This window comes from Cetorhinus maximus, chromosome 10 (genome assembly GCF_964194155.1).
Source record: "Cetorhinus maximus chromosome 10, sCetMax3.hap1.1, whole genome shotgun sequence".
In the NCBI taxonomy this organism is placed as follows: domain Eukaryota; kingdom Metazoa; phylum Chordata; class Chondrichthyes; order Lamniformes; family Cetorhinidae; genus Cetorhinus; species Cetorhinus maximus.
Window position 1 is genome coordinate 106,465,194 of NC_135888.1, and position 27,614 is coordinate 106,492,807.

The 27,614-nt window shown below is 41.8% G+C and overlaps 1 protein-coding gene across 4 annotated transcripts in view; it reads left to right on the forward strand.

Moving 5' to 3' along the window:
* The first annotated feature begins 2,340 nt into the window (after positions 1-2,340).
* sar1b (secretion associated, Ras related GTPase 1B) overlaps positions 2,341-27,614 on the forward strand; it is a 33,854-nt gene continuing 8,580 nt past the window's right edge. The window contains exons 1-3 of one of the 4 annotated variants that reach the window (XM_078550945.1): positions 2,341-2,450; positions 14,580-14,667; positions 22,425-22,544. In XM_078550945.1, the coding sequence (XP_078407071.1) occupies positions 14,598-14,667; positions 22,425-22,544 (190 nt within the window). In that variant the 5' untranslated portion in view covers positions 2,341-2,450; positions 14,580-14,597. Of the gene's footprint in view, positions 2,546-2,829; positions 2,894-5,773; positions 5,828-14,579; positions 14,668-22,424; positions 22,545-27,614 lie in introns of those variants that run through there. The other 3 variants (XM_078550944.1, XM_078550947.1, XM_078550948.1) reach the window with 3 other exon arrangements.

A 27,614-nucleotide genomic window follows, 5' to 3' on the forward strand; every position in this document is an offset into this window, starting at 1 on the left:
GTGCTTTGTGATCTCTGGTGGTTGTGAAATGTGCAATTTTGAATGCAAGTTTTTTTAAATTAAACTATCTTGTAAAATATGAAATTTATGGAGCGCACTATGACTTCACACTTTTTAGTAACTTTAGCCTGTGATTTCTACAATTAGATATGTACTTGGTTCAATAAAACATGTTTTGCTTTAATGCCATTAACACAAAGTGTAATTTTGCAAACTGGACAATATGTCAAGGTCATGCTACTGGAAACATTGTGAGGCGCTTGTTTTATTGCAAAATGTTGATGCAGATTGTAAACCAACTAAAACTGAATTGTCATGGAGAGATTTACATTTTCAGCAAAATAAATCATGAATTTCACTGCAGAAAAAAATCACAGGATAACATCTATCAGTCATTACATTAGTGACAATCACTGATTCCCGGTTAAAATACCTATTTTGAGGTCCATGGTGCTTTAAAATATCCACAGAATCCTTACAGTGCTGAAGGAGGCAATTTGGCCCATCGAGTCTGCACTGGCTTTCTGAAAGAGCATTCTACCTAATCCCATTCCCCTTCTCCCTGTAACTTTGCATATTCTTTCTTTTCAGATAGCAATCCAATTCCCTTTTGAATACCTTGATCGAACCTGCCTCCACCACCCTCTCAGGAAGTTTGTTTTAGACTCCAACCACCCTCTGGGTGAAAAACAATTTCCTCACATCAATTTTACTCCTCTTGCCAATTATTTTGAATCTGTGCCTTCTAGTTCTTGATGCTCTCTTTAGTGGGAACAGTTTCTCACTATTTACCTTGTCCATATCGGTCAGGATATTGAACACATCTATCAAGTCTCCTGTCAGCCTTCTTTTCTCCAAGGAAAACAGTCTCAACCTCTCCAATCTAGCCTCAGATCTACAGTTCTTTATCCCTGTGAATCTCATCTGTCCTCTCTCCAATGCTTTCACATCCTTCCTCAAGTATGGTGCCCAGAACTGGACGCAGTACTCCACCTAACTAGAGGCTTATAAAAATTCAACATGACCTCCTTGCTCTTGTATTCCTTGCCTCTATTAATAAAGTCTAATACTAAATGCTTTATTAACTGCTCTCTCAACATGCCCTGCCATTTTCAACGGGTTGTGTGCATGTGCACCGAGGTTCTTCTGTTCTAAAACAAAAACAAAAATACTTGGAAAAACTCAGCAGGTCTGACAGCATCTGCAGAGAGGGATACAGTTGACGTTTCCAGTCCGTATGACCCTTCATCAGACCTAAGACATATAGAAATGAGATGAAATATAAGCTGGTAGAGGGGGGTGGGTGGGATAGGTAGAGCTCGATAGGGGGCCAGTGATAGGTGGAGGCCAAGAAGAGACTGCCAAAGATGTCATAGACAAAAGGACAAAAGGGTGTTGACGGTGGTGAAATTATGTAAAGGATGTGCTAAAGGGGACATTAAGGGTAGAAAGCAGGACGAGCAAGTGGCAGATGGCCCTAGTGGGGGTGGGGGGAAGGGATTGAAATGGGCTAAAAGGTGGAGATGAAACAATTGATTGAAATAAATTTAAAAATAGGAGGGAAAAGAAAAATATATTTGTTAAAATATTATAAATTATTGGAAAAAGGGGGATCGGAAAGGGGGTGGGGATGGAGGAGAGATTTCATGATCTGATGTTGTTGAACTCAATATTAAATCCAGAAGGCTGTAAAGTGCCTAGTCGGAAGATGAGGTGCTGTTCCTCCAGTTTGCGTTGAGCTTCACTGGAACATTGGAGCAGGCCAAGGACGGACATGTGGGCATGAGAGCTGGATGGAGTGTTGAAATGGCAAGCGACAGGGAGGTCTGGGTCATGCTTGCGGACAGACCGAAGGTGTTCCGCAAAGCGGTCACCCAGTCTGCATTTGGTCTCTCTCTGTCCTAATGCTGAAGTATTAAATATTGAAACAGAATTACCTGGAAAAACTCAGCAGGTCTGGCAGCATCGGTGGAGAAGAAAACAGTCGACGTTTCGAGTCCTCATGACCCTTCGGCAGAACTGAAGTATAGTTAGGAGAGGGGTGAAATATAAGCTGGTCTAAGGTGGGGGGGCGGGGGGGAGAGAGAAGGAACTTATACTTCAGTTCTGCTGAAGGGTCATGAGGACTCGAAACGTCAACTGTTTTCTCCTCCACCGATGCTGCCAGACCTGCTGAGTTTTTCCAGGTAATTCTGTTTTTGTTTTGGATTTCCAGCATCCGCAGTAGCTTTTAGCTTTTATTAAATATTGATGTTGAAATAGGGCTTTCCAACTGTGAATCTCATTCTGCCCATTGGCAGTTGTGCATTTCCCAGTACCTGCCTTTCGGGAGGGGGGGGGGGGGACTGGTTTCGTGGCATACAGCGGCCGGGTGGGACGGCTGATCGGGTTGCACCGAGCGGAAGTGAAGCGGTCGCCATTGTTGTGTCGTGGCTCTGACGGCGGCTCAGGTGATTGTGAGCATCAGAAAGGCGAGAAACACTCCGATCCTCGGATAAAGCCCCGGCTCCGAGCCCCCCCGGCCTCCTCCCGCTGACACTTCCCGGTGAGTTTCACACCGCCTGGTGTTACCCGCAGCTGAGGAGCCGGGGGAGGGGAGGGGAGGGGAGGGGAGGTCTGTTTGGGCTCCTGAACCCCGGCGACTCCCCTCCCCCAACCACCGGGCGACCCCGGGACGCTGGGGCTCGAGCCCCCGGCGCCCAGAGCAGGAAGATCAGTCGCAAAGGAGCCCCCGGCTTCGCCAGCCTTGCGGGCCCTCTCCCGCTAGGATTGTAACGCTGAATCTTAACCCCGTCATTGCAGCTCAATTTAACCGAGCCCCAGATTATCGCTGACATTTTTTTACCACCGGTGAAGTCTCATCGCCCTCCTTTCTGTTTAAAACAAAATAGAGGTACCGGGGCGGCTGTGCTCATCCTTCTTTGCTTTCCCCTTGGATTTCAGGTGTCAAAAGAGGTAGAGATTGTAAATTTAGACCGTTTGTTTTTGTTGAGTTGGTCCCTAGTCGGCTGCTGTGTCACGAAGCTGGTTACATCGCTTTGCTGTCGGGTTCTGTACCGTTGCCTATCTGCCTTTCCTGTTGACAGTATTGACAGAAATCCAAAATTTAAAACAACCATTTTTTTAAAGTACTCCTTTGTGTTGGCATTTAACTAAGTACTGTCAATCCTGAGGGTAGTAGTGCTGATGCAGTAAAATGCATGGAAAGGTTTTTAAATTGCGAGCAGATATTCGGTCGTTGTGAGAACTGAGGCTTGTAGACTTTGACTATTCAAACTAGGCTGGATGTATGGCCGGTTTTTCAGCTCTTGGGCCTTGCTGGACTCAGGAATTGGGTGTGACCAAGGCAAGGTAGTAGTAGCAACAACTTATGGATGGCAGTGACAAAATAAAGTGACAGTGGTTTACTTGGCTGCTGGTGATGCCAAACCTGGAATAGGGCATTCACCACCTTGCTAGAAATAAGGGAAAATATAGGAGCTGATCTAAAAAAGTGGAGCAAGAGGAGTTTATGTAGCATCTTCGTGACAGAAGGGTGCGACTGGTTGGATGGGCGATAGTTGTGGGTTAAGAGTTAGGTGAGAATGGATCTGAGTAGAAATAGAAACAAGTTATTTAGTTTTGGCTGTATCTTTAAAAACCCAATTTAACTGATGAACTGTGCATTGTTTTCCCTCCTGATGACCGAGCAGGGAAAAGCAGCACTTAGCACAGCAGTGAGTCATACCTACAAGAGAATGACATTTCTATTTTAGTAAGAAAAAGGAAGGATGTTTTTATTTTTCCATAGTTAAGGAACCACTAAACATGCCCACATCATTTTGGTCATGGACACTTAGTTTGAAGGAAAATAGGGATTATCCCTCTTTTCATAAAAGGAGGAACTTTGTCCCCAAATAGTCCCAAGTTTGATTACTGGCCTGCGCTGACTCGGCTTATTTCAGGGAGGATGTCAGAATTAACCTCCATACCATTAATTTAGGGAGGGTTCCTGTATTGATGGCTATGCAGTGACTCCTGTCGAAAGTGTGAACAGGATTGAAGCCTGCTGTGATGCCCTCTGAGGTTAAATATCCTACTAGGAATCATTATTTAGACTCACCTGCAGAATGACCAAATGGAACATGTATCTGACAACTGCCAGAACCCTGGAGAGTTTTGTTTGTAGCCTTGCCACCTGCTTTTTTTTGTAACTTACTTTAATCACTTGTGCAACTGGGGGCAGGGGAGTAGTATGTGATCACTCATATTCTGCTATTTGTGGCCAGTGTTTAGTTTTATGTCACTTAATAGGTAGACATTGTTGAAGATGGCAGTCGTTGTATTGGGATTGTCAATATCTTGTTCTGTGTTTCATGGAAGCCTAATTATCATAACAATAGCATTGCAAACTATTCCTGCCAGTCCATTGCTGTTTGTGCTTTCAACTTTGAATAAAGTCCCATTAGCAAACAGAATTCAGTTATCAACTCTACGGAACTTAATGGAGATTTGTAGGCTAAATGGACTAGTGATTTTCTGTGCGAAACACAACTATGTCACCCAGAGGTACTAGTTATCTTTAACTAAGTAAATTATATTTTTAGAAATCCACTTGTACTTTTGTGCCATCGCACACTTGGACCCTTTATTCTGGAATTTCCAACCTAAACCACTACACTCTCCAACTCCCTCGCCTTAAAACCCATCCAAGTAAACTGAAATTATCTCAGTTGTTTTGCAAGTTATGCTTGCCTAAAGTTCCATTGGAACAGCTCACCAGTACTTGCCCAAAGAACCATTTGCTACATAGTGATTATGAACAGGAAACCTGGGGGATTTTATGCCTGTGTCCTCGGGTCATCTTTTCTTTTTTGTTAATCAAGAATAAATTTGCAAGTTTGCTTGTTAAAAGTGCAAGATGGAACAATGTCAGATTGTAAATCGTACCCTGAGGTAGGGAATTGGTAGATAGACTGCGCAGACACTTGTGATGCTAATCTGTACTGATCTGTGGCATCTTGTTTGATTATTCGCTGTACAAAATAGGAGCAGAAGTAGGCCATTCAGCCCCTCCAGCCTGCTCCACCATTCAATAAGATCATGAGTGATCTGTTTGTGTTTTGAATTCCATGTTCCCATCTACCCCCGACAACCTTTGATTCCCTTGCCTAACAAGAATATATCTACCTCTGCCTTAAAAATATTCAATGACCCCCACCTCCACTGCCTTCGGAGGCAGAGTGTTCCAAAGTCGCACAACCCTCAGAGAAAAAAATTCTCCTCATCTCTGTCCTAAAAGGGCAACTCCTAATTTTAAAACTGTGCCCCCTAGTTTTGGATTCACCAACAAGAGGAAACATCCTTTCAACGTTCACCTTATCAAAACCATTCAGGATCTTATATACTTCAATCAAGTCACCCCTCAGTCTTCTAAACTCCAGGAACCAGTTCAAATGTCAGAGTTTGAAGCTCACTTTGGAATGTTTCACAGGTTACTCATCACTTTCTCCTTCAAGGACCAGCTGTTCCTTTAAAATGTTATAAAACTGTAAACAGTGCGCATCACTGTGGGGCAGTGATTTTTTTTTCTGGCTGTTGAAGGATATCAGATTAACTCAGTTTGACGTAGACAGTCCAAGGATTTTTTTTGGCATATCAGTGGTGTCGGTGTCCCACCTGGCATGTGGTGTAATCTGCCATGTGTGCATATTGTTGACCTTTGGTTGCTTACATGCAAAAGGCAGCTGTCAGTCCTCTGTTGTGTAATGAAAAACGGTCCATTATCCAGTCATTTCAATTAACTCTTTCAGGGCTGATCGTTTTTAAGGCCATTTCAGTGCAGGTGGTATGTATAGACCTTCCGATTGACAACTTTTATCTATCTCTGAATTTGAGTCTAAAAGCCTGTTGCAAGCATTGATATACTTTTGGTGGGGTCAAATGAAACAAAGCATTTTTAATTAGAAAAATTGTGGTTTAATCGCTAGCAACTTTGCACAAAAATGAAACAATAACAAACAGCTTGCAGCCTTTAACATAGGAAAACATCTCAAGCTGCGTCACAGAAGCATTATCAGACAAAAGCGGATTTTGAATTAAAGGAAGAGATATGAGGAAGGGGGTGAAAAGGAATGATCAAAAGAAGTGGATTTTAAGGAGAGGGAGTTCAGGTGAAGTGGTTTAGGTTGGAAATTCTAAAGTGCAGGGTTTAGATGTGAGATACTTTAGGTGCAGAGATATTTAAAGTTTTTTTTTATTATTCATTGACGAGATGAAGGTAGGCCAGCATTTATTGCCCATCCCTAATTGCTCTTGAGAAGGTGTTGGTGAGCCGCCATCTTGAACCGCTGCAGTCCATATGGTGTAGGTACACCCACAGTGCTGTTAGGGCAGGAGTTCTAGGATTTTGACCCAGTGACAGTGAAGGAACGTCGATATATATCCAAGCCAGGATGGTGAGTAGCTTGGAGGGAAACTTAAAGGTGGGGTGGCGTTTTCATGTATCTGCGCCACCTGGAATTTCTAAGAGGAGTTAATGGCTCATTGTTTGAACCTGAGCACTCCTCCCCATGAAACTTGATGTATCTGCATATTGTATGTTATGTAGTAATGTTGCATTTGAGTGCCTTTTTCCCACAAACAAGGAAAGGTGTGTGTATTGCAGCATTATTGCAGAGTTGTGGTGCTGATCATTCCAGATTTTAATGGGGTTAACTCTAACTTTGAAATTTGGTTGCCTGTAGCGAAAGTGGAGAGCTAGTTATCAGGTTTTAACAGTAAAAAAGCATGAAAGAGGTATTGAATTGTAACATTCCACCTCGCCCCAAAATAAGAGACTGTTGGCTAAAGAATCGCAAGTTATATTTTCACCAAAGTCCTAACTCAGGATTACAGTTAACAATATTTGCTAACCCATCTTGTACATGTAAGTTATGTTATATGTGTGTTTCTAGGACTGGTGCATTTATTTTTATTTTTAAGTTAACTGTGGCTTGCTGTGTATGCATTTCTCCTATTTTAAAATGCCATGAGTATTTATGTGTGTGGAAGCGCTGTTGTACTTGATAGCACCCCTATTACTTAACAATGGGAACATGTGTTGCAACGTGATTTTACAGACTGTTGTGAGACACTTTGGATGAACAAATGAGGCACGATGCAATGCAGACTCAATGGGCCAAATGATCACCTATGCTCTACATTTCTTTGATTAGTCCCATTGATGGCTTAGTTACCAGTCAGTAGCCGAGCTCATAGCATTTTAAAATGGGAGAAATGAATACATAAAGTCAAGATGGTCGCAGGTTCAGTTGAGTTACAGATGAACTCAACAATTTTGGGTTGGAGAGTGGAAAGGGGAAAGTGTAGCCAAGGTTCCCACCCCTGATTGCTTACCAGCAATCCAGCTGGAAGTGCAAATGTGTGGTCACAGGGCAAGGAGAAAACTGGGCTTGACTGTGATGCCCTTGTAATGTCAGCACTGAATCAAGGCTCACCTAATGAATAACAGCAGCTTGGCCAGGTACCCATACTCCAGAAGGAGTCATCGTTTTCAACAAATTAGCAAATTGGTGAGAAGTGAAATGTTGCTTTGAATGATTCAGGTGAGGTCTGTGCTGAGTTATCTGAACTCAGCCAGGACAATGGTGTCATTGGCCTCAGCACTCCTTGGTTTCAGCTTCTGACCATTAGTGACCCTCCACACTGATAGTTCCTTCTGTGTCAGAATATCAGGTTAGGACAGGATGGGTTCCTCTGTGACAGCCCAAAGTGGAATAACCCCTTCTGAATCCCTCGTTAACAGTTATGTAAGTGAAATATAGTGTTTCCATTCTTGCTGCATTCAAAAATGTCAGCGTTCTTGGGTGCAGTGTTGTCTGTGAAGCTTTGTGGTGTACGGCCAGTTTTTCAAAGCATGGTACTGTTTTGTATATGTAGTGCTTAACTCTGAACAGGGCCTCCATGGTACCTGCTGGACTATTGCACAGCCACAAATATGTGCAGTTTAACAAGAATGTTCCCTAGTTGTATAGAAAGTTCCTGCATTATGTGCAGTTTCTCTTCCTTGAACGAATATCCAAACACTCTTTCTTCCATTGTGAAATTTTAATCTGTTGCAAAATCTTCTTTTTGGATGCAAATTCATGTATTTTTATTTCCCCCCCCCCAATTTTCTTGTACCCTTTTGTGAAGCCATTGACCAATGCTAAGCTACATTTTAATAGTTACTATCAACCCTATAGAATGTTGCCCAAGCAGTTAATCATGAGTGTGTGGCGTGGCGGCAGTTTATTTGTGAGGAACACTCGCAACTAAACCCAATCCTACCATTGCTTGATATCCAGATATACTCCTTTTATCAGGGATCATTTGAAACAATCAAGATTGTATACTCTGGTACCCAATTTTAAATAATCAGGTATGATTGTGCATATAAAATACTATCTACAGTGTGGGGATACCATGTGGAACAAGTAGTAGGGCACATTTTTAATTTGTGGTGTTCTCTTTCCTACCCAGCTGCGTTTCTGGTCTCGGCTATAGTTATGTGAGGGCATATTAAGTGAAGGCTCCAGGCCCAAGCCGATCCTGTACCAGGAAATAGAAGGTGCTTGGTGAAGGGAGCACCCTCATGGTTCAATGTATTAGAACAGGACTGGCAGAAGCTTGCAACAAGTTTGTTATTCACCGTCTTGATGAACTTGGTGGAGCATGGCTGAGGATAACACATGGGGGGCTTTGGTGCAAAAAGTGGCAAATGAAAACGCCAGTCTTTGGGATGGAGCGACATAACATCGTTGAAAATTAATTCAATTAATATGTGTGCAACAGGTATACGTTATGATTTTTGACAAAGATAATTACGGGGTTGTGGTCTCTATTTTTAGAATCTGTGCTTGAAACAGTAAGTATTCAGCAGAAGTAACAAAAATGATGTGAACGTTTTTCTCTGCCGTGCAGCTATGACACAGCTAGCAAAAAGAAGACAGAGATTTACTGTCACTTCACTCTTGTGCTGATCAATTCCTGTACATGAAGAGAGGCCAAATTCAAAAGCAATACTTTTTTGTTATTTTTCAAGAAAAACTTGCATTTGCCTGTTTGTTGCAGGGACAAACTGCCTTTACCAGGACACATTTGTAAACACACTCCCACTGGGACGTTTAATTTCAGTGTACGCAGAAGGGACATTGAAAAAGTTGGGTGCCCCTTTGCTGAAGATCCCTATCTAAAGTTCACTGAAATGTAAACCCTAAATTGTAATCTTGCAGAGCTTGATTTCTACCTCAGCTGCTGAAATAGCTTCCATGTTTCACCAGCTTTTTAGCATCCTCTAGTGGTTTGGAGTACTACAGCAGGGTTAAGCATTTTAGGGCACTGACAGGTTTGATCCCTTTGGTTACAAGAGTTGTGTGAACTGAAAATCCAATCAGATATCCAAGCTCTCCAAATCTACAATATGAAAGTGAAAATTCACCTCAGGTATCTCACCTCCTAAATGGAACTGTAAAGCAGTGTTGCTTGCAGACATGTTGTTTGACCTCAATCGTTCAATTTTTCTATCAATTATTTTCTAGCTTGCCTCTTTCTCTCATCACAAGAGTGACTTGTGCTATGACATGGTTTCCCAAACGGTGGAAGATGTCTGGTAATTTCCCATTTGGCTTGACAGGGAGCATCAATGTTCTTTTAGGGCAGGGTTGTTATAATCGAGAATAATCTTAACCTTATGGCATCCGCAAACTAAACTTTCACAGCAGGAAATACTAGATAATAATCAGGAGCAGAAGCCCTAGCTGATTTTCCCCAGCAATCTGGCTGATATCATCACATTCAGCTCAGGGATTGAAATATTCCTCGTTTATCTGACTCAGTACCATGTGATGCATTTGCCAATGTGTAGGGGTTGCGCGCGGGGGGGGTGGTGGGGGGGGGAGGTGGGAGGAGCATTTTTAGCTGCCAATGTTCCAAAGCAAGTTTCGCTTCAGAGTTATTGTGAGGCTGTGCACACAGCATTATTCGGTTAATTAAATTAAGAATACCTGATTTAAATACGAAACCAGTTGACCTACTAAGGTATGTGTAGGAATTTAACTCTGTGTGGGCTTAAATAGTTCTTTGGCTATTTTATCAGTGGAAACTAGAGTCAGCAATGAACCAGTCAGCATCTGTTTTTCACACTATTATTTCCATCAATGGACTCTGGAAAGTGGTAAAGATTTATCAGACCAATAAATATTTTTCACTTTTCCCTCCAGTGGCATGAGGAAGTTGACGCAGATATAGGCTGTCTCTACCCCACCAACTTGGCTAAGGTCATAGCAGCCATCAGAACTAAACCCAATCTTGTGCTTGCTTAACATCTCTGCACCTGCATTCTTCAGTAGGACTATAGAACAGTGATCAAAGGTGATCACCTTAACCAATTTCACCCAACCATAGAAGCATTTATTCTGAGATCAGTTAGCTCACCATTAGATCAACAGTGGGTGGAGTGGTCCAGAGAGGCATCACTGATTGTGAGCAGCAACAACTTCATATGTTCACACTATGGAGGCCATGAATTTTTTCATAGAGGTACTCAGGAAGTTATCTGTAAAAGGCTTTCACAGGCCAAAGCATTTCATCAATTTAATGCTATTATTTAGCTCTAGTTATAGACTATCAGTCTGGTAGTGTGTAAAGACTCAACTAGGACAGTGGCTGGATGGAACACCTGACATTCATGCTTTAAACATTTTTAAGCCATCACTTGTCTCTAGTGTCACTGTAGTATCCTTGATCCCTTTTCTATAACATTTATGTATATTTGGATTAAAAATAGACAAAGCTATTCTTTTGGTTTGACCATTAATTGTATATTAAGTGAGTGTTTAATTGTATTTAGGTGGTGAGCATTAACTGGGGTTTCATTTGTGCTCCAATATATAGGACCAGACTGAAACTGTGTTTGATAGGTTTGAAAGTGCATGTTTGTAATGTATGTCACTGTAAATGAAAGATTAGACTTCAGTTCTATCCTTCACCACATAGCTATCTTGAATAAAACACAGTCACCTGTCTCTATGTTAGCTGCTCTAAGCTAGAAAGACAGTGTAACATCACCCAACCTTGCCCTGTCTCACTTCATCCGCAGCTGAAACCCTTATTCATGCCTTTGTAACCTCTAGACTCAACTATTCCAATGTGCTTCTGACTGGTCTCCCGAATCAATCCTCTGTAAACTTGAGGTCATCCAGAACTCTGCCCCATGCCCTAACTTGCAGCAAGTCCCATTCCGCTACCACCCCTGCACTTGCTAACCTACACTAACTCTCATTGAAGCAATATCTTGACTTTAAAATTCTCATCCTTGTTTTCAACTCTCCGTGGCCTCGTCCCTCCCTAACTCTAATCCCCTCCAGCACCACAACTCTCCAAAATATCTGCACTCATCTAATTCTGGCCTCTTAAGTAAATAGGGAGAAACTGTTCCCATTGATGGAAGGATCGAGAACCATAGAGCACAGATTTAAGGTAATTGGCAAAGGAAGCAATGGCAACATGAGGAAAAATGTTTTAATGTAGCAAGTGATTAAGATCTGGAATGCACTGCCTGAGAGTGGTGGGCAGGATCAATTGATGCTTTCAAAAAGGAATTGGATTATTAACTGAAAAGGAAAAAAATGTATGGCTACAGGGAAAAGATAGAGGAGTGACATTAGGTGAATTGTTCCTTCAGAGGGCCAGCACAGAAACAACAGACTGAATGGTCTCTTGTGCTGTAACCATTCTATGAATTTTAATTGCTCCACCATTGATGACTGTACCTTCAGTAAGCTCTGGAAATTTTCTCTACACTTCTCTCGCTTGCTTTCCTCCTTTAAGACACACCTTAAAACCTATCTCTTTAACCAAGCTTTTAGTCATATGACCTAATATTTCATTATGTGGCTCTGTCAAATTTTGTTTCATAATACTCCTATGAATACCTTGGGTCATTTTATTCCGATAAAAGGTGCTATATAAATATGAGTTGGAGCACCACATGCTCTATCTTGAGTCTAGGAAGGGTAAAAAACATCCATGCTTCTTATTCCTAACTGCTTTGTAGTGACCCTTACTAAAAATGCACATATTATTACTTGGTGAAGGACAGGATCGATGACAGTTGCCTATTCCTGGTCCTACAATAGCAATGAGGAATGCAGTCCAGAGAAGCATCACCTATTGCAAACAGCAAGGAAATAAAAGGCACTGCATAGAGATACACATTGAGATGAATGCTTTAACTACAAGTGTAGAACAGATGAAAGAGCATGTAGGCCAACCCAACAAAAAAACTCAATTACAGCTGTGGAAGCTTATCTCTTCCTCTCTTCCCCCAATGCACAAAAAAGGCAGTATTGTACATCTGTGTTCTCATCCAACAAATAACATTGTAGTTGGATTCTTTCATTATGTGAAAAGAGAAAGAAAGTGACATTGTTAAATCTGAACAGAGTATTGACAGCTCAGTATGTGCAACCAATCATGTCTTATGTCCTTGCATTGCATCCACATTCAGACATCACAGCTGTGCAGCTTTCCTTGCAAGCATAGTAAATAAGTTGTCCCCGATTATAATTCTGATGTCAGATTCTTTTCACATCCCAACCTCTGCACCCAATCATCTGTCCTCGAGTAGCACCTACAATTGTTCCTTCTTTCTGCCTCTCTCCTTCCTTCCCCCACTCCCCCACCACCATCTTCTGCTTCAGAACATCTGTAGGTCTCCCCCTCTCCCAGTTGTGAGTTTTCTGGAACTATCCTATCCTGTAAACAGCAGGACCCATCCAGAAATAGACAGTACAATATTACAGGCATATCGAACGAGGAGGAAGGAAAGGGTTACTAAGATTCTGATTAGAGAAAGGGGAAAGATATATTTTGGACTGGGAGCCAAGACAATGGCTGACCACATTGCTGGTAACTCAACAGGTGGGCGGCATTGGGGAAGAACATTCAGTGCAATTATGCAAGATATCCACTGTAGTTTATTTGATGGCTTTTAAAATTTTAGTGACAGGAAACCAGATTGTTTAAGAGTGGTAACTACTGGATTGTCTCTGAATGATCTTTGTCTTCTGCTTAACACTAGGCATTTCCGTTCCATAAAGAGCTTACACCAGCTAGCTGTTGCTCTGAAATCTTTGCTGGACCCAGGTTTGATTTGACCCACTTAAATGCATATATACGCATTGCATTTCTAGTGACAATATAACCATTCTGATGATTTTCAAGGACTCATTCTGTTACATGGTTCCCAAGATCAGACCAGTGGCTGGTCCCTGTTCTCGTGGCACGTTTGGTCTTGGGCAACTTCTTCAGGGCTGTTTCCTCTTCCTGTTCTCGCGCCAGTTTTTCATTAACACCAAATTCCTTCGATGCAGCAGTTACTTGACGAGTTAGCAAATGTTATGACATTTAGCTTGAAACCAGATTTATACTTTAATCTTTTTGCATTAGGAACTATACCTGTTCATTATTCACCACATGTGATCTGTTCTGTGTGGAGCTGTACTAAACTCCCGCACATCATCTTGGCAACACGGCCCATATCGCCTACTTGATGCCATGCGCTGACAAGCTGAGTAAAACGTGCATTTCTGAGGTGAAAAATTGAGGCTGACTCCCTATGCAAGCATAGCATGTCTTAGTAGAAAAGGTGGGTGGTGGGGTTGTGGGGAGGTGGGGTCATCTTATACACCAAGTATAAAACTAAACTTGAATTTTGGCACTGAAAAAATGGGATTGACTTATGCTGTGATCTGTGGTAAGGATTTCAGTTGTTGGTTACAGCAATTGGGGAAAAAAAATTAGAATTTAGGACCACTATCCTGTTTTCAGTCAGTTGCCTTGGCAGTTAGAGAAATTCTGGGATTCCATTTTTTGAAGTTTTAGATTAAGGTTATATACAGGAGATTGAGTGCAGTCAAGGAGTATAAATGGCAGTGCAGATTTTTCATGGTCTGTTGGAAGAAGTGGGTTAGATAGGCCAAATGCTTCTCCTCACTTGTTTTTTTTAACGAATCAAACAATGTTCCTTTGAACTATAGAACTCATTACCGTATTGGGCTTGATATTTTGCTAGTAGCAGCATCCATGTTTGTGATTTTTTAAAAAAGAATATGGATTAGATTTTGTGGTGATGCACTAAAGGTATTGTGCGTGATTCTGCCTGTTTGGAACGTAATGTCTGACTTAATGACTTCAAGAAAAAGTTGAAACAATGTATTTAAAAATAGAAAACTGGTATAAATATTTTTATAAAGCAGAGATGCAACTAGGGGTTACAATTAAATAGGGATAAGGATGATTTCAGGTTTTATGCTGAAATGGTTGAAAATGGAAATCTGCTTCTCAAAGCTGTTAGGAAAATTTTTAAAATACTTTATTTTTTTGTTTTTGGCCAAGTTTCAGAGCTCAACCGTTTTAAATTCTATATTTTTCAAAGTATTTCCTAGAATTTAGTCTTGCCCAGCTGTAACTGAGGCAGCTGGTTACTGAAACTCCAGTCCAGTGTACCGTACATATTCTATTGTGTGAAATACATGTTCATTTCTTTTTGCTTTCAGATTCCTTAAGACCCGGATATGACCTCCTTTTTTGAATGGATTTATAATGGTTTCACGAATAGCTTCTGTAGTGCACTTCAGTTTCTAGGTAAGAATTTCTATTTATATAAACTCTAAACTTCAGGCAAGTTCACAGACGAAACAAAATGGGGTTATTATATATGGTTTGCAATTGTAGATGTCATATTTAAAATGCACCCTCGCTCTGATTATTCTTCCTCACCCCGATCCCTTCACAATGTACTTTCTGGAAACATGGCATTTAGATAATTTGAGCATTCTGTTTGAATACTGAGGAAGTAATGTGCCATCCACACATTAATCTGCTTGGTATTCCAGTTATATTTTCTCATCCTCTCTAATAGTCTACATATGCTAGATATCTAGTCAAAATGTCACAAAAAAGATTCTATTCTTGCTACTGATATAACCATAAATAATTCTTATTATTTTTGAAGAGATGATAAACAATTGTTAACCTTAATAAAAACATTTCATTGGAATTGACTATTGCTGAAAGGAAAAAATAAAGACTTGCACTTATATACAGCGCTTTTTGTGACCACAGGATGTCCCAAAATGTGTTACAGCCAATGAATACTTTTGAAGTGTACTCACTGGTGTAACGTAGGAAATGCAGTAGCCAATTCACACACAGCAAACTCCAACACCAGCAACGTGATGATCTATTTTGTGATGTTGATTGAGAGATAAACATTGGCCAGGATACTTGGGGATGACTCTCCTGCTGTTCTTCAAAATAGTGCCATGGGATCTTTTACGTCCACCTAAGAGAGCAAACAGAGTCTCAATTTAACGCCTCATCCAAAAGACAGCATCTCCAACACTACAGCACGCCCTCAGTACTCCGCTGAAGTGTCAACCTAGAATTTTGTGTTCGATTCCTAGAGTGGGACTTGAACCCCGAACTTTAAGATTCAGAGGCAAGAGTGCTACCAACTGAGACATGGCTGTCACAGAATGAACAAACATCAGCTCTTTGTAAAACATTTGTGCAAGATTGTTATACCTGGTAACAGTTCAGTGTGTTAATAAACACATGCTGGATAGTTCATGCATATAGTTCATGCAAATATTTGGCACTCTGATAGAACAACATTGAACCTCAGAAGCTTATACTTTATAAGCAGAGAAATGGCTTTAATTTTCCCTGTCCATTGGTTATATTTATTGAACAAATCGAATAGCTGTTCCCAGTAGATTTATTTGATGCGATAGTCCTGTTAGTTGTTTTTCTGGATGTTTCGTTAAAATTTAATCCCCAATTATTTCCAGGTTATATCAATCACTGAAACCTGATCCATTTTGTACATCATTGGAGCAGTGAGGGCAAGTAGAGGGTTTGGTTTTGTCACCATGTTGTATCCAAACTTGTTGAACAACTTCATATACCATGGATTGGGTGTGTCAGGTATAAACTCAGAATGTAATGGTGATTACTGCCAAATACTAATAATCCAGGAAGCAACAAGCTCTATAGCAACACAAAAACAAAAATACCTGGAAAAACTCAGCAGGTCTGGCAGCATCTGCGGAGAGCAGCACAGTTAACGTTTCCATAAGACCATAAGACATAGGAGCAGAAATTAGGCCATTCGGCCCATCGAGTCTGCTCCGCCATTCAATCATGGCTGATAAGTTTTTCAACCCCATTCTCCCGCCTTCTCCCCGTAACCTTTGATCCCCATACCAATCAAGAACGTATCTATCTCAGTATCTTAAATACACTCAATGACCTGGCCTCCACAGCCTTCTGTGGCAATGAATTCCATAGATTCACCACTCTCTGGCTAAAGAAGTTTCTCCTCATCTCTGTTCTAAAAGGTCTCCCCTTTACTCTAAGGCTGTGCCCTCGGGTCCTAGTCTCTCCTACTAATGGAAACATCTTCCCCCATGTCCAGTCTATCCAGGCCTTTCAGTGTTCTGTGAGTTTCAATCAGATCCCCCCTCATCCTTCTAAACTCCATCGAGTATAGACCCAGAGTCCTCAAACGTTTCTCATATGTTAAGCCTTTCATTCCTGGGATCGTTCTCGTGAACCTCCTCTGGACCCTCTCCAGGGCCAGCACATCCTTCCTGAGATACGGGGCCCAAAATTGCTCACAATATTCTAAATGTGGTCCGACCAGAGCCTTATAAAGCCTCAGCAGCACATCCCTGCTTTTATATTCTAGTCCTCTCGAAATAATTGCCAACATTGCATTTGCCTTCCTAACTACCGACTCAACCTGCAAGTTAACCTTAAGAGAATTCTGGACTAGGACTCCCAAGTCCCTTTGCACTCCAGATTTCTGAATTCTCTCCCCATTTAGAAAATAGTCTATGCCTCTATTCTTCCTACCAAAGTGCATGACCTCACACTTCCCCACGTTATATTCCATCTGCCACTTCTTTGCCCATTCTCCTAACCTGTCCAAATCCTTCTGCAGCCTCCCCGCCTCCTCAATACTACCTGTCCCTCCACCTATCTTTGTATCATCTGCAAACTTAGCCAGGATGCCCTCAGTTCCTTCATCTAGATCATTAATGTATAAAGTGAAAAGTTGTGGTCCCAACACTGACCCCTGCGGAACTCCACTAGTCACCGGCCACCATCCTGAGAAGGATCCCCTTATCCCCACTCTCTGCCTCCTGCCAGACAGCCAATCTTCTATCCATGCTAGTACCTTGCCTCTAACACCATGGGCTCTTATCTTACTGAGCAGCCTCCTGTGCGGCACCTTGTCAAAGGCCTTCTGGAAGTCCAAGTAGATAACATCCATTGGCTCTCCTTTGTCTAACCTACTCGTTACCTCCTCAAAGAATTCTAACAGATTTGTCAGGCATGACCTCCCTTTGATGAAACCATGCTGACTTTGCCCTATTTTATCATGCACTTCCAAGTATTCTGAAATCTTATCCTTAATAATGGACTCTAAAATCTTACCAACGACCGAGGTAAGCCTAATTGGCCTATAATTTCCTGTCTTTTGCCTCACTCCCTTCTTAAACAGGGGGGTTACATTAGCGATTTTCCAGTCCTCTGGGACCCTCCCTGACTCCAATGATTCCTGAAAGATCACCACTAACGCCTCCACTATCTCTTCAGCTATCTCCTTCAGAACTCTGGGGTGTAATCCATCTGGTCCAGGTGATTTATCCACCTTCAGACCTTTCAGTTTTCCTAGCACCTTCTCCTTGGTAATGGCCACCATACACACCTCTGCCCCCCGACTCTCTTGAACTTTGGGGATGTTACTCGTGTCTTCCACCGTGAAGACTGATGCAAAATACCTATTCAGTTCCTCCGCCATTTCTTTGTTCCCCACTACTACTTCTCCAGCGTCATTTTCCAGCGGCCCAATGTCCACTTTTGCCTCTCTCTTACTCTTTATATATCTAAAAAAAACTTTTGCAATCTTCTTTTATATTACTGGCTAGTTTACCCTCATATTTAATCTTCTCCCTCCTTATTTCTTTTTTAGTTGTCCTCTGTTGGTCTTTGTAGGCTTCCCAATCCCCTGGTTTCCCACTGCTCTTCGCCGCATTGTATGCTTTCTCTTTAGCTTTTATGCTGTCCCTGACTTCCCTTGTCAGCCATGGTTGCCTCGTCCTCCCTTTAGTATGCTTCTTCTTCCTAGGGATGAATTTTTGCTGTGTCTCCCCAAATAGCCCCAGAAACTCCTGCCATTGCTGTTCCACTGTCTTTCCTGCTAGACTCATCTCCCAGTCAATTCTGGCCAGCTCCTCCCTCATGCCTCTGTAGTTGCCTTTATTCAACTGTAATACCGTTACATCTGATTCCAGCTTTTTCCTCTCAAATTGCAGGGTAAATTCTATCATATTATGGTCACTTCCTCCTAAGAGTTCCTTCACCTTAAGCTCCCTTATCAAATCTGCCTCATTACACATCACTAAATCTAGAATTGCCTGTTCCCTAGTGGGCTCCACCACAAGCTGCTCCAAAAAGCCATCTCGTAGACATTCCACAAATTCCTTTTCTTGGGATCCACTACCAACCTAATTTTCCCAGTCTACCTGCATATTGAAATCCCCCATGATCACTGTAACCTTGCCTTTCTTACACACCTTTTCTATCTCCTGGTGTATCTTGTGCCCCACATCCTGACTACTGTTTGGAGGCCTGTACATAACTCCCATTATGGTTTTTTTACCTTTGCGGTTCCTCAACTCTACCCACACAGATTCTACATCATCTGACCCTACGTCATTTCTTGCTATTGATTTAATTTCTTTTCTTACTAACAAAGCAACCCCACCCCCTCTGCCAACCTGCCTATCTTTTCGATAGGATGTATATCCTTGGATATTTAGCTCCCAGTCCTGATCCCCTTGCAGCCATGTCTCCGTGATGCCCACCACATCGTACCTGCCAATTTCAATCTGCGCCACAAGCTCATTTACCTTATTTTGTATACTGTGTGCATTCAGATACAACACCTTCAGTCCTGTATTTCCCGTCCCCTTTCTCATTGTCGTCCCTTTATCTGATGTGCTTGAAGTTAGATTCCTGGCCCTTTCCAAACACTCTGTCCTATTTTGTGTTCTGGAGACTTTAATAGCCTCTCCTGGGCTCTCCTTTCTTTTCAGTTTTTTCATAATTTTCCATGAAGTTGAATCCACCCCCCCACACGCTAACCTGCTGCTTTGTTTCCCATTAGTCATACTTCTTGGAGTTTTACCCTCCCCGCCGCCGCCCCCCCCCCCCCCCCCCCCCCCCCCACTTTCTAGTTTAAAGTCCTGTTGACCACCCTATTTACCCTTTTCGCTAGAACATCGGTCCCAGATCGGTTCAGGTGGAGACCATCCCAACGGTACAGATCCCTCCTGTTCCAATACTGATGCCAGTGCCCCATGAAATGGAACCCCTCTTTCCTGCACCACTCCTTTAGCCACGTGTTTACTTCCCTTATTCTCGCGTCCCTATGCCAATTTGCACGTGGCTCGGGTAGTAATCCGGAGATTATAACCCTTGAGGACCTGTTCTTTAATTTAGTTCCTAGTACCTGATAATCCCCAAACAGGTCCTCTTTCCTAGTCTTACCTATGTTATTTGTCCCGATGTGGACCACAACAACTGGATCCTCCCCCTCCCTCTCCAATATCCTTTCAAGCCAGTCAGAGATGTCCCTCACCCTGGCACCGGGCAGCCAACATACCATGCGGGACTCTCGATCCTGCTTACAAAGGATGCTATCAATTCCCCTAATTATAGAATCCCCTACAACTACCACTTGTCTTTTTGCTCCCCCCTCTTGAGTGGCCTCCTGTGCCACGGTGCCATGGTCAGCTGGCTCATCCTCCCTACAGCCCTGTTCCTCATCCACACAGGGAACAAGTACCTCGTACCTGTTGGACAAGGTCAAGAGCTGAGGCTCCTCTGTTCCTGAACACAAGATCCCTCTACCTGCCTCACTTGCAGTCACACCCTGCTGACCCTGACCACTGACCGAACTTGAGGTACTTAATCTACCGGATGTGACCACCTTCTGAAACAAAGCATCCAGTAACTCTCCCCCTCTCGGATGTGCCGCAGCGTCCGGAGCTCGGACTCCAGCTCATCAATTCTGAGCCGGAGTTCCTCCAGCAACCAACACTTGCTGCAGATGTGGTCACTGCGGCTCGCAATGGGATCTGCCAGCTCCCACATCATACAGCTACAGCACATCACCTGCCCAGCCATCTCGACTTAGATAATTAATTTATTAATTAGCTATGCAGTGTCCGAATCCTAATGACCCTTCAACAGAACTAAGTAAAAATAGAAAAGAGGTGAAATATAAGCTGGTTTAGGGAGGGAGGGGGTGTATAGCGTGTAGAGCTGGATAGAGGGCCAGTGATAGGTGGAGATAACCAAAAGACGTCACAGACAAAAGGACAAAGAGGTGTTGAAGGTGGTGATGTTATCTGAGGAATGTGCTAATTAAGGGTAGAAAGCAGGACAGGCAAGGTATAGATAGCCCTAGTGGGGGTGGGGTGGGGAGAAGGAATCGAAAAAAGCTAAAAGATAGAGATAAAACAATGGATGGAAATAAATTTAAAAATAATGGAAATAGGTGGGAAAAGAAAAATCTATATAAATTATTGGAAAAAAAAGGTGGGGGGGGGGGAAATCGGAAAGGGGGTGGGGATGGAGGAGAGCATTCATGATCTAAAATTGTTGAACTCAATATTCAGGCCGGAAGGCTGTAAAGTGCCTAGTCGGAAGATGAGGTGCTGTTCCTCCAGTTTGCATTGAGCTTCACTGGAACAATGCAGCTAGCCAAGGACGGACATGTGGCATGAGAGCAGGTTGGAGTGTTGAAATGGCAAGTGACAGGGAGGTCTGGGTAATGCTTGCGGACAGACCGAAGGTGTTCTGCAAAGCGGTTACCCAATCTGCGTTTGGTCTCTCCAATGTAGAGGAAACCGCATTGGGAGAAATGAATGCAGTAGACTAAATTGAGGGAAATGCAAGTGAAATGCTGCTTCACTTGAAAGGAGTGTTTGGGCCCTTGGACAGTGAGGAGAGGGGAAGTAAAGGGGCAGGTGTTGCACCTTCTGCAGTTGCATGGGAAGGTGCCGTGGGAGGGGGTTGAGGTGTAGGGGGTGATGGAGGAGTGGACCAGGGTGTCCCGGAGGGAATGATCCCTGCGGAATGCTGCCGGGGTGGGGTGAAGGGAAGATGTGTTTGGTGGTGGCATCATGCTGGAGTAGGTATAGCAACAGTCATTTGCTGGTTTTCTGTTTGGTGTATGTGGCTAATTTATGATTTTTAAGTCCATTACTAGTGTTTATTTATTTTCCCACTATATGTGCACTTCTCTGGCTGTTTATGTATAGTTGGCAGATTTTCCCCACCTTTAAAACAATGGAAAAGCAACCATTTATATAGATTGTTTGAAATATGCGACAGAGCAATTCAGAATTTATTTTAAGTCTACTTATTGAGAAAGCTGATCTGACTAAGGCATGTAGCAATACCTCTGGCTTTAAATGCACTCCATGTGTCAAACTCTGTGCTGCTTGTACAGTAGATGTGTGCAACACGAGTATAGGAAAGGCTTTATGGCCTCTGGCATCTAGCATCCGCATTATAAATGTAGTTGGAACAAGGGCGTGCCTGTACAAGTTGAGGGACAAAGTCAAATTTACCTCACCATGTACCTTGTACCACCCAATAAGAATTAATCAGGCTGTCATAAGGAAGATTGTTGCGTCATTCAATGAGTAACCGCGTGTAAGTGAAGCATAAAGCAACCTGTGATTTGGAAGATTTGCAACACTCATGATTCAGAGTCCCTATTTATTTAAAAAAAACACTGGTAAAACCATGTCACTGGTGAATCTGTTGATCTGATGCCAATATGACTATCTAAAATTCCAATTTGAAATGCCCTGGCATGTCTACATGTAAGTGCACTATCTTGTACGCATCTATGATTTCTTCCAAACAAGAAACTCTGGTCTCCAAAGAAATCACTTGTCCAAAGAACACAGTGGAAGGTCGGAACGTCCGGCAAAATGGAAACAGTCTCCCTCCAGTTTTGTACGATTATTTGGGGCCGGGGTGTTGGGTGAAAAGTGCAAAATACTTTTTTGTGCAGCATCATATCTGAAAATAGAATATTGTATGTGACAAAACAATCAAATCGCCTGTTCATATGCACTATAGGTCTTATGTCATCTTGAAACTTTCTATTTTGGTAAATATTCAGCCAAATATTTGCTTTTGACTTATTTTTGGAATCAATGAGAGGGAGACATCTGTTGCTACATAGTTTTTAGTTAATTACAGCATGTGATATTTTTGTTAATGTCAAAATGCTTGTTTATTTGTAATAGGACTGTACAAGAAATCGGGAAAATTAGTATTTCTAGGACTGGACAATGCTGGAAAGACCACTCTGTTGCACATGCTCAAAGATGATAGACTGGCACAACATGTGCCAACGCTACACCCAAGTAAGTTGTGTAGTCATCAATGATTTGTTGTTCTTAGAATTATAATTTCAAGAAACCATCAATTTATAAATTTGTTTCTTTAATTTTTTTCATGCTCTTCAAGTTGTGTGATATCCATTTAGGGAATGGAATGGGTAATCATTGTCAATATTGAGCATTTCCGAGGAGTGTATCATTGTCCGATGCAGTTTAAAGTTGTATTGCTCTAGCAATATGCTTTAGCCCTAGAAGGTTATTTCAAATGGAACATTGTGAGTTTTTCCATTCCCATACTGTTCAATTATAAAAGTGTGGATGCAATTGCTAATTTTTATTATATTTTGGGTAATTTTCAGCTGTGGATCCTTACCTATTAGTGTACCTAGTTTTGTTTCTCTCAGGACTCATGCAGACTTTGACAGAGGAAGCCTTCAGCCCATCAGTCTAGGCTAGCACATATCTGGTTGCGGAATGAAAGGATGGTTTGATAACCCATCACACCATATGGTCTATAGAAAATTACATGTTGATTTTAATATACTTTTATGGAAAAATATATGAGATGGGATAATGTGAAGGGAAGTTCAAAAGTAACGTTAAAGTAAAAGTTTCCAAGGATATCATTACCCCCACACTAGCAAAATAATTCATGATTACATTAAAGTTCCTCTTCATCATCTGTTGTTTATGTATGAAAGAAAGATCTTGCATTTATATAGTACCTCGTTACATCACCTAGAAAAACCTGAAGTACTTCCAATGTAATGAATTACTTGAAAGGGCAATCATTGTTGTTATGTAGGCAAATGTGGTAGGCAATTTACACACATCAGTGAGCTGAAAGACCATTTTACTTGTTGGTGGTGTTGGGGCCAGGATACTAGACAAGCTCCTTTCTCTTCTTTCAGTGATGCCGTGGATCTTTCATTTTCCCATGAAAAAGTAGATGGTGCCTCCTTGTAACATTTCATCCAAGTGACAGGATATCCGGTAAAGCAGCATTCGCTCAATAATGATGTGTGCCATTAGTGTAGATTAGGGACTCTCGCTCTGGAAGGAGACTTGAATCAAAACCCTTCTGACCCAGAGCTAAGAGTGATTCTAAGTAAGCCAAGCTTAAATCTGCTGCTTGACTGAAATTGCAAAATCAAATATGATAAGCTAGCTGAAAAGGATATGGTTTGTGCCTGTGACATTCTACACACTAAGTTCCTGGTTTTAGTTATACCACCTGGGGCAAAGGAGGACACTGAGTGGTGGTTTTGCACTTCGAATCAAAGGAAGGCAAGATCGACAAGTGGGTCATCTTGGGTGGCTCTTGGCCTAATCCAGCTCCTATTTCTTATGTTCTCATATTTTTGGGTATTCAGGGATATAAGGGCAGTGTGGGGAAGATGGAGGTAGAAGATCAACCATAATCTTGTTGAATGGCTGAACAAGCTCAAAGTGGCAAATGACATACTGCAGCTCCTATTTCTTATTTCTTATGCTCTTTGTACTGGGTTCAAAAGAAGCTGAAGCCTGAGGATGGGCTATTTTTTGAAAATGGGGATTGCTGAAAAGCCTGGACAATATTAACCTTGGTTGTAGTTTGTTCACAAAGGAGAATTGTATCCTACTGATTGCTCCTTCAATTCTGTACATTATTTCAGGGGATATTTGTACTGTTACTGGTAGCACTCAGTAATCTCTTGATACCATGTTGTTCTACTTTACAAAGTGCTGGGTAATGACAGCCGATATTTTATGCTCCATTATTACCCCCAGCCCCATGCCGTTTTAGAACTGGACAGTGCTTCCAATATATGTCACTGGAGTAGAAGTTTCTGATTTTTCTGGGTTTTCTTCCAGGGGAAGTATTTGTATGCATTAATCTGTCCTTAGTCTTGTCTTCCCTTGTCTGCTTTTCCTATTGCTAGTCACCTAAAATGAAACACCTTTTCTGCATAATTCCCATGTAGTATCATTACTTGGGGGGTGGAATTCTCTGACTTTACCTGCCAATGACACTTATTCAGTAACTCAGTAGAAAAGAAGTGTTTGATATATTTGCAGAAGGATTTTTCATAAATGGCCAACTGAACTGCACTTTTGTTTTATTTCCATGGCTAATGTTGTGAATTCTTGTTGGTGCTTCATTCCATTAAGTAAATATTAAGAGTAATACCTCTGGAAAATGCATCAACATTTCTTTTTCTTTCTCCTCTTTATCACCAATGCAAAGATCATATTTTTTTCAGAAACTGCTTACATTCTTGATGCCTTGACACATCCATGTACAAGCTGTTTTAATTTTAATTTTTGTTTAGTTTTTCTACCCAATCGTTCCCTGAAGTCTGCTGTTGAGATGGTGGCCCTCTAGCACCTTGCTTGTGTGTGAAACTGGACATTAAGACAGAAATCATTCCTGTTCTTGCCCAAATTCCATGTGCGTTTCCAGCTGATGTCACTGGAAAGTAATATGAACTGGAAACCTATGTTTCTCTTTCCCCTCTCTTTAGGTTTCAGTGTCCTTATGCTGTATGTCTTAACTGGCAGTGTCACAGATAATCCAGGATCTGACCTTCAGCCTGAAAAGAAGTTAATCTTTTTATGTACTGGTTATTGGATATTTCCTAAACTTTAGCATCAGCATAATATATTGTCTTTTACATGGTATATGTTGCTGTCCCATTAAAATAGTGTATCATGTAGCCTAACCTGAGCAGCATCACATGACATTCTGTAGTATATAAAAGTTTTGAGAATATTGTCACACTTCAAAGGATCACAAATATATATTGACAAGACAGCTATTTAATATAGAGATCAATTAATTATAGGTTATTTGTTGTGAGAGAAATAGGTAGCTTGACCTGAAACCAAATTTTTACAAGTGCCTCCCAATTTGCAAACTTCCATCCTCTGCAGCAATTAACCACTAAACCACTCTAGCCTTGTGCTTACTTACAACAGTTAAAGAAAAAAAGTTTTGTACTTATATAGCAGCTTTCATAACCTGGGGCCATGCCAAAGTGCTTTACAGCCTATGAAGTCGTCTTGTAATGTATTCTCAGGCTCAGTGTCAAGTTACTCTGGTTAGCAGACCTTCCATCCCCTATGATCTAGAGTGCATACTTTCTGACTTATCTAGTTAAATAACAGCATACCTCAAGAATCACACGAAAACCCTTATTGTTAAAATATAATATGCCACCAGCTGTCATTATGGATGGCACACTGAAAACTACTGTATCAAGGCACACTTTAGACCATCAATTGCTTTATTTTCAAAAAATACATGAAGGAGCAGTGTACTGTATTCAAAGTCAGCAGACAATTTCCCTGCACTCCTTGGCTATAGAAAACAAACAGACAATTTACTAGATCTTTAAGTATTGATTCACCTTCTCTTGCTAATCTGGTCCAAATTTTTAAAACACAGCTTCTTGATAGAGCACACAGCATCCTCTGTGTCTAAGCGATAGAAAATTCCCTAGTGACTTACAATGAGATGACGATCACAATCGCTACCCTGAGGTGAATTCCTACCCTTTTTGTCTAAGTGAGGTTCCCCATTGTCTCTATGTTAATTAAGCTGCCCCTCCCTTGCTGTTGCTTAATACAATGTAATTAAGCAACACCAAGAACCTCCAGTATAGTAATGAATAATCTTCTCATATAGCCTTAAGTCTTAATTGTGCATAACTTCTGTATTGCTAAATATAAATTCAAATCAACAGAAATAAGCAGCCTGCTCTCAAGGTACAAGCTTATTGTTGAAAGCAATTGCTGAACCTAACATTACAGATATAAGTTTCCTAAAAAGAAAACAAATTCTAACAGCCCAGGAAAAATCCAATTTACCGCAGTGACGTAAATAGGAGATAAGCTAGATTAAATATGGATCCACCTTAGCAACATAATGGAACATTGTGTATTACATGTACACATTCATGTTCTTATAAACAGCATAACGTTTGACTCACCATGAGCAACTGTCATGGTCCCAGCTGAGATTATCCCTAGACAAACCTGATCCCATGGTGGAACCCAGCTTGATAGATCCTAACTTTTATTTGTTTCTTTAGATACGTGGAAAGTAGCTACTGAACAGAGTCACAGGAGTCAGCTGATGAACTTTTAACAGAAGAATAAAACATTTATTAAACAAAAAAAGATGAACTATATTACAATACTCCTTCACCCACAACTATACCTTTACAGATACATACAGATTTGTAAGGATAACACAAGTTACACAAGCTATCATGTACTCTATTATCCACAGTAAGTACACAGTCCATGTAAATCTATGGCACCCTGTGGTCAGATCCGCCACACTCTGAAACCAAGTGACAGATGCCACCTCAGCCAGATGCTATAGATCTCTCATCAACTCCCCCCAGACGCTTGTCACACTGTGAGCCAACTAGTCTCACTGAACTCCGTCTTTCACACGAGGGTTTCCAATCTCCACTCTCCAAGACCTCGCCTTGGAATCTTCTCCCAAACCGACACTTTCTCTCGGACGCCTTCTGCAAGGGTTCACCTCCAGGGTTTCGAACTCTCCTTCCGATGTTCCACTCCCTTGGGTCACTACATGCATTCAAGCTGTCCTCCACGCACTCTCTCTAAGCCATCAACAGTACCACTGCTTCACATTCCCATAGCAAAGAGTTACAGACCTTCAATTATCTCCTTGGACCTTCTTGTGTCTTGCAAGCTGTTCCCGCTTTAAATCTGCTTTCTGTAGCTTTTGTTTCTTTTTAAATCTGAAACTTGGAGCCTTTCTCTCTGCTCCTCACTCTTAACTTCATTTAACAGGACCTTTTCCAGGTTCATTTCCTTCCTTTGACTTGAAGGTCTTCTTGGGACTTTCCCCTGTTCCATTCCCCTGGATTTTTGGGTCTTTTCCTTAGCTTGGGGCTGGCTATCTGTCCCTTCGAGGCTGCTCCTCTGGCAGCTATCTTCAAAACCAGCTGAGCTCCAACAGCTTCCAAAGCAAAACTGCTGTTTCTAACTTTTCTGTGCATGTGTCTGAAGGAGGGTCCTGCCTCTCTGGGCCCCCTGTTGCTAGGCAACAGCCAGTTTTCTACTTTTGTGTTTGTT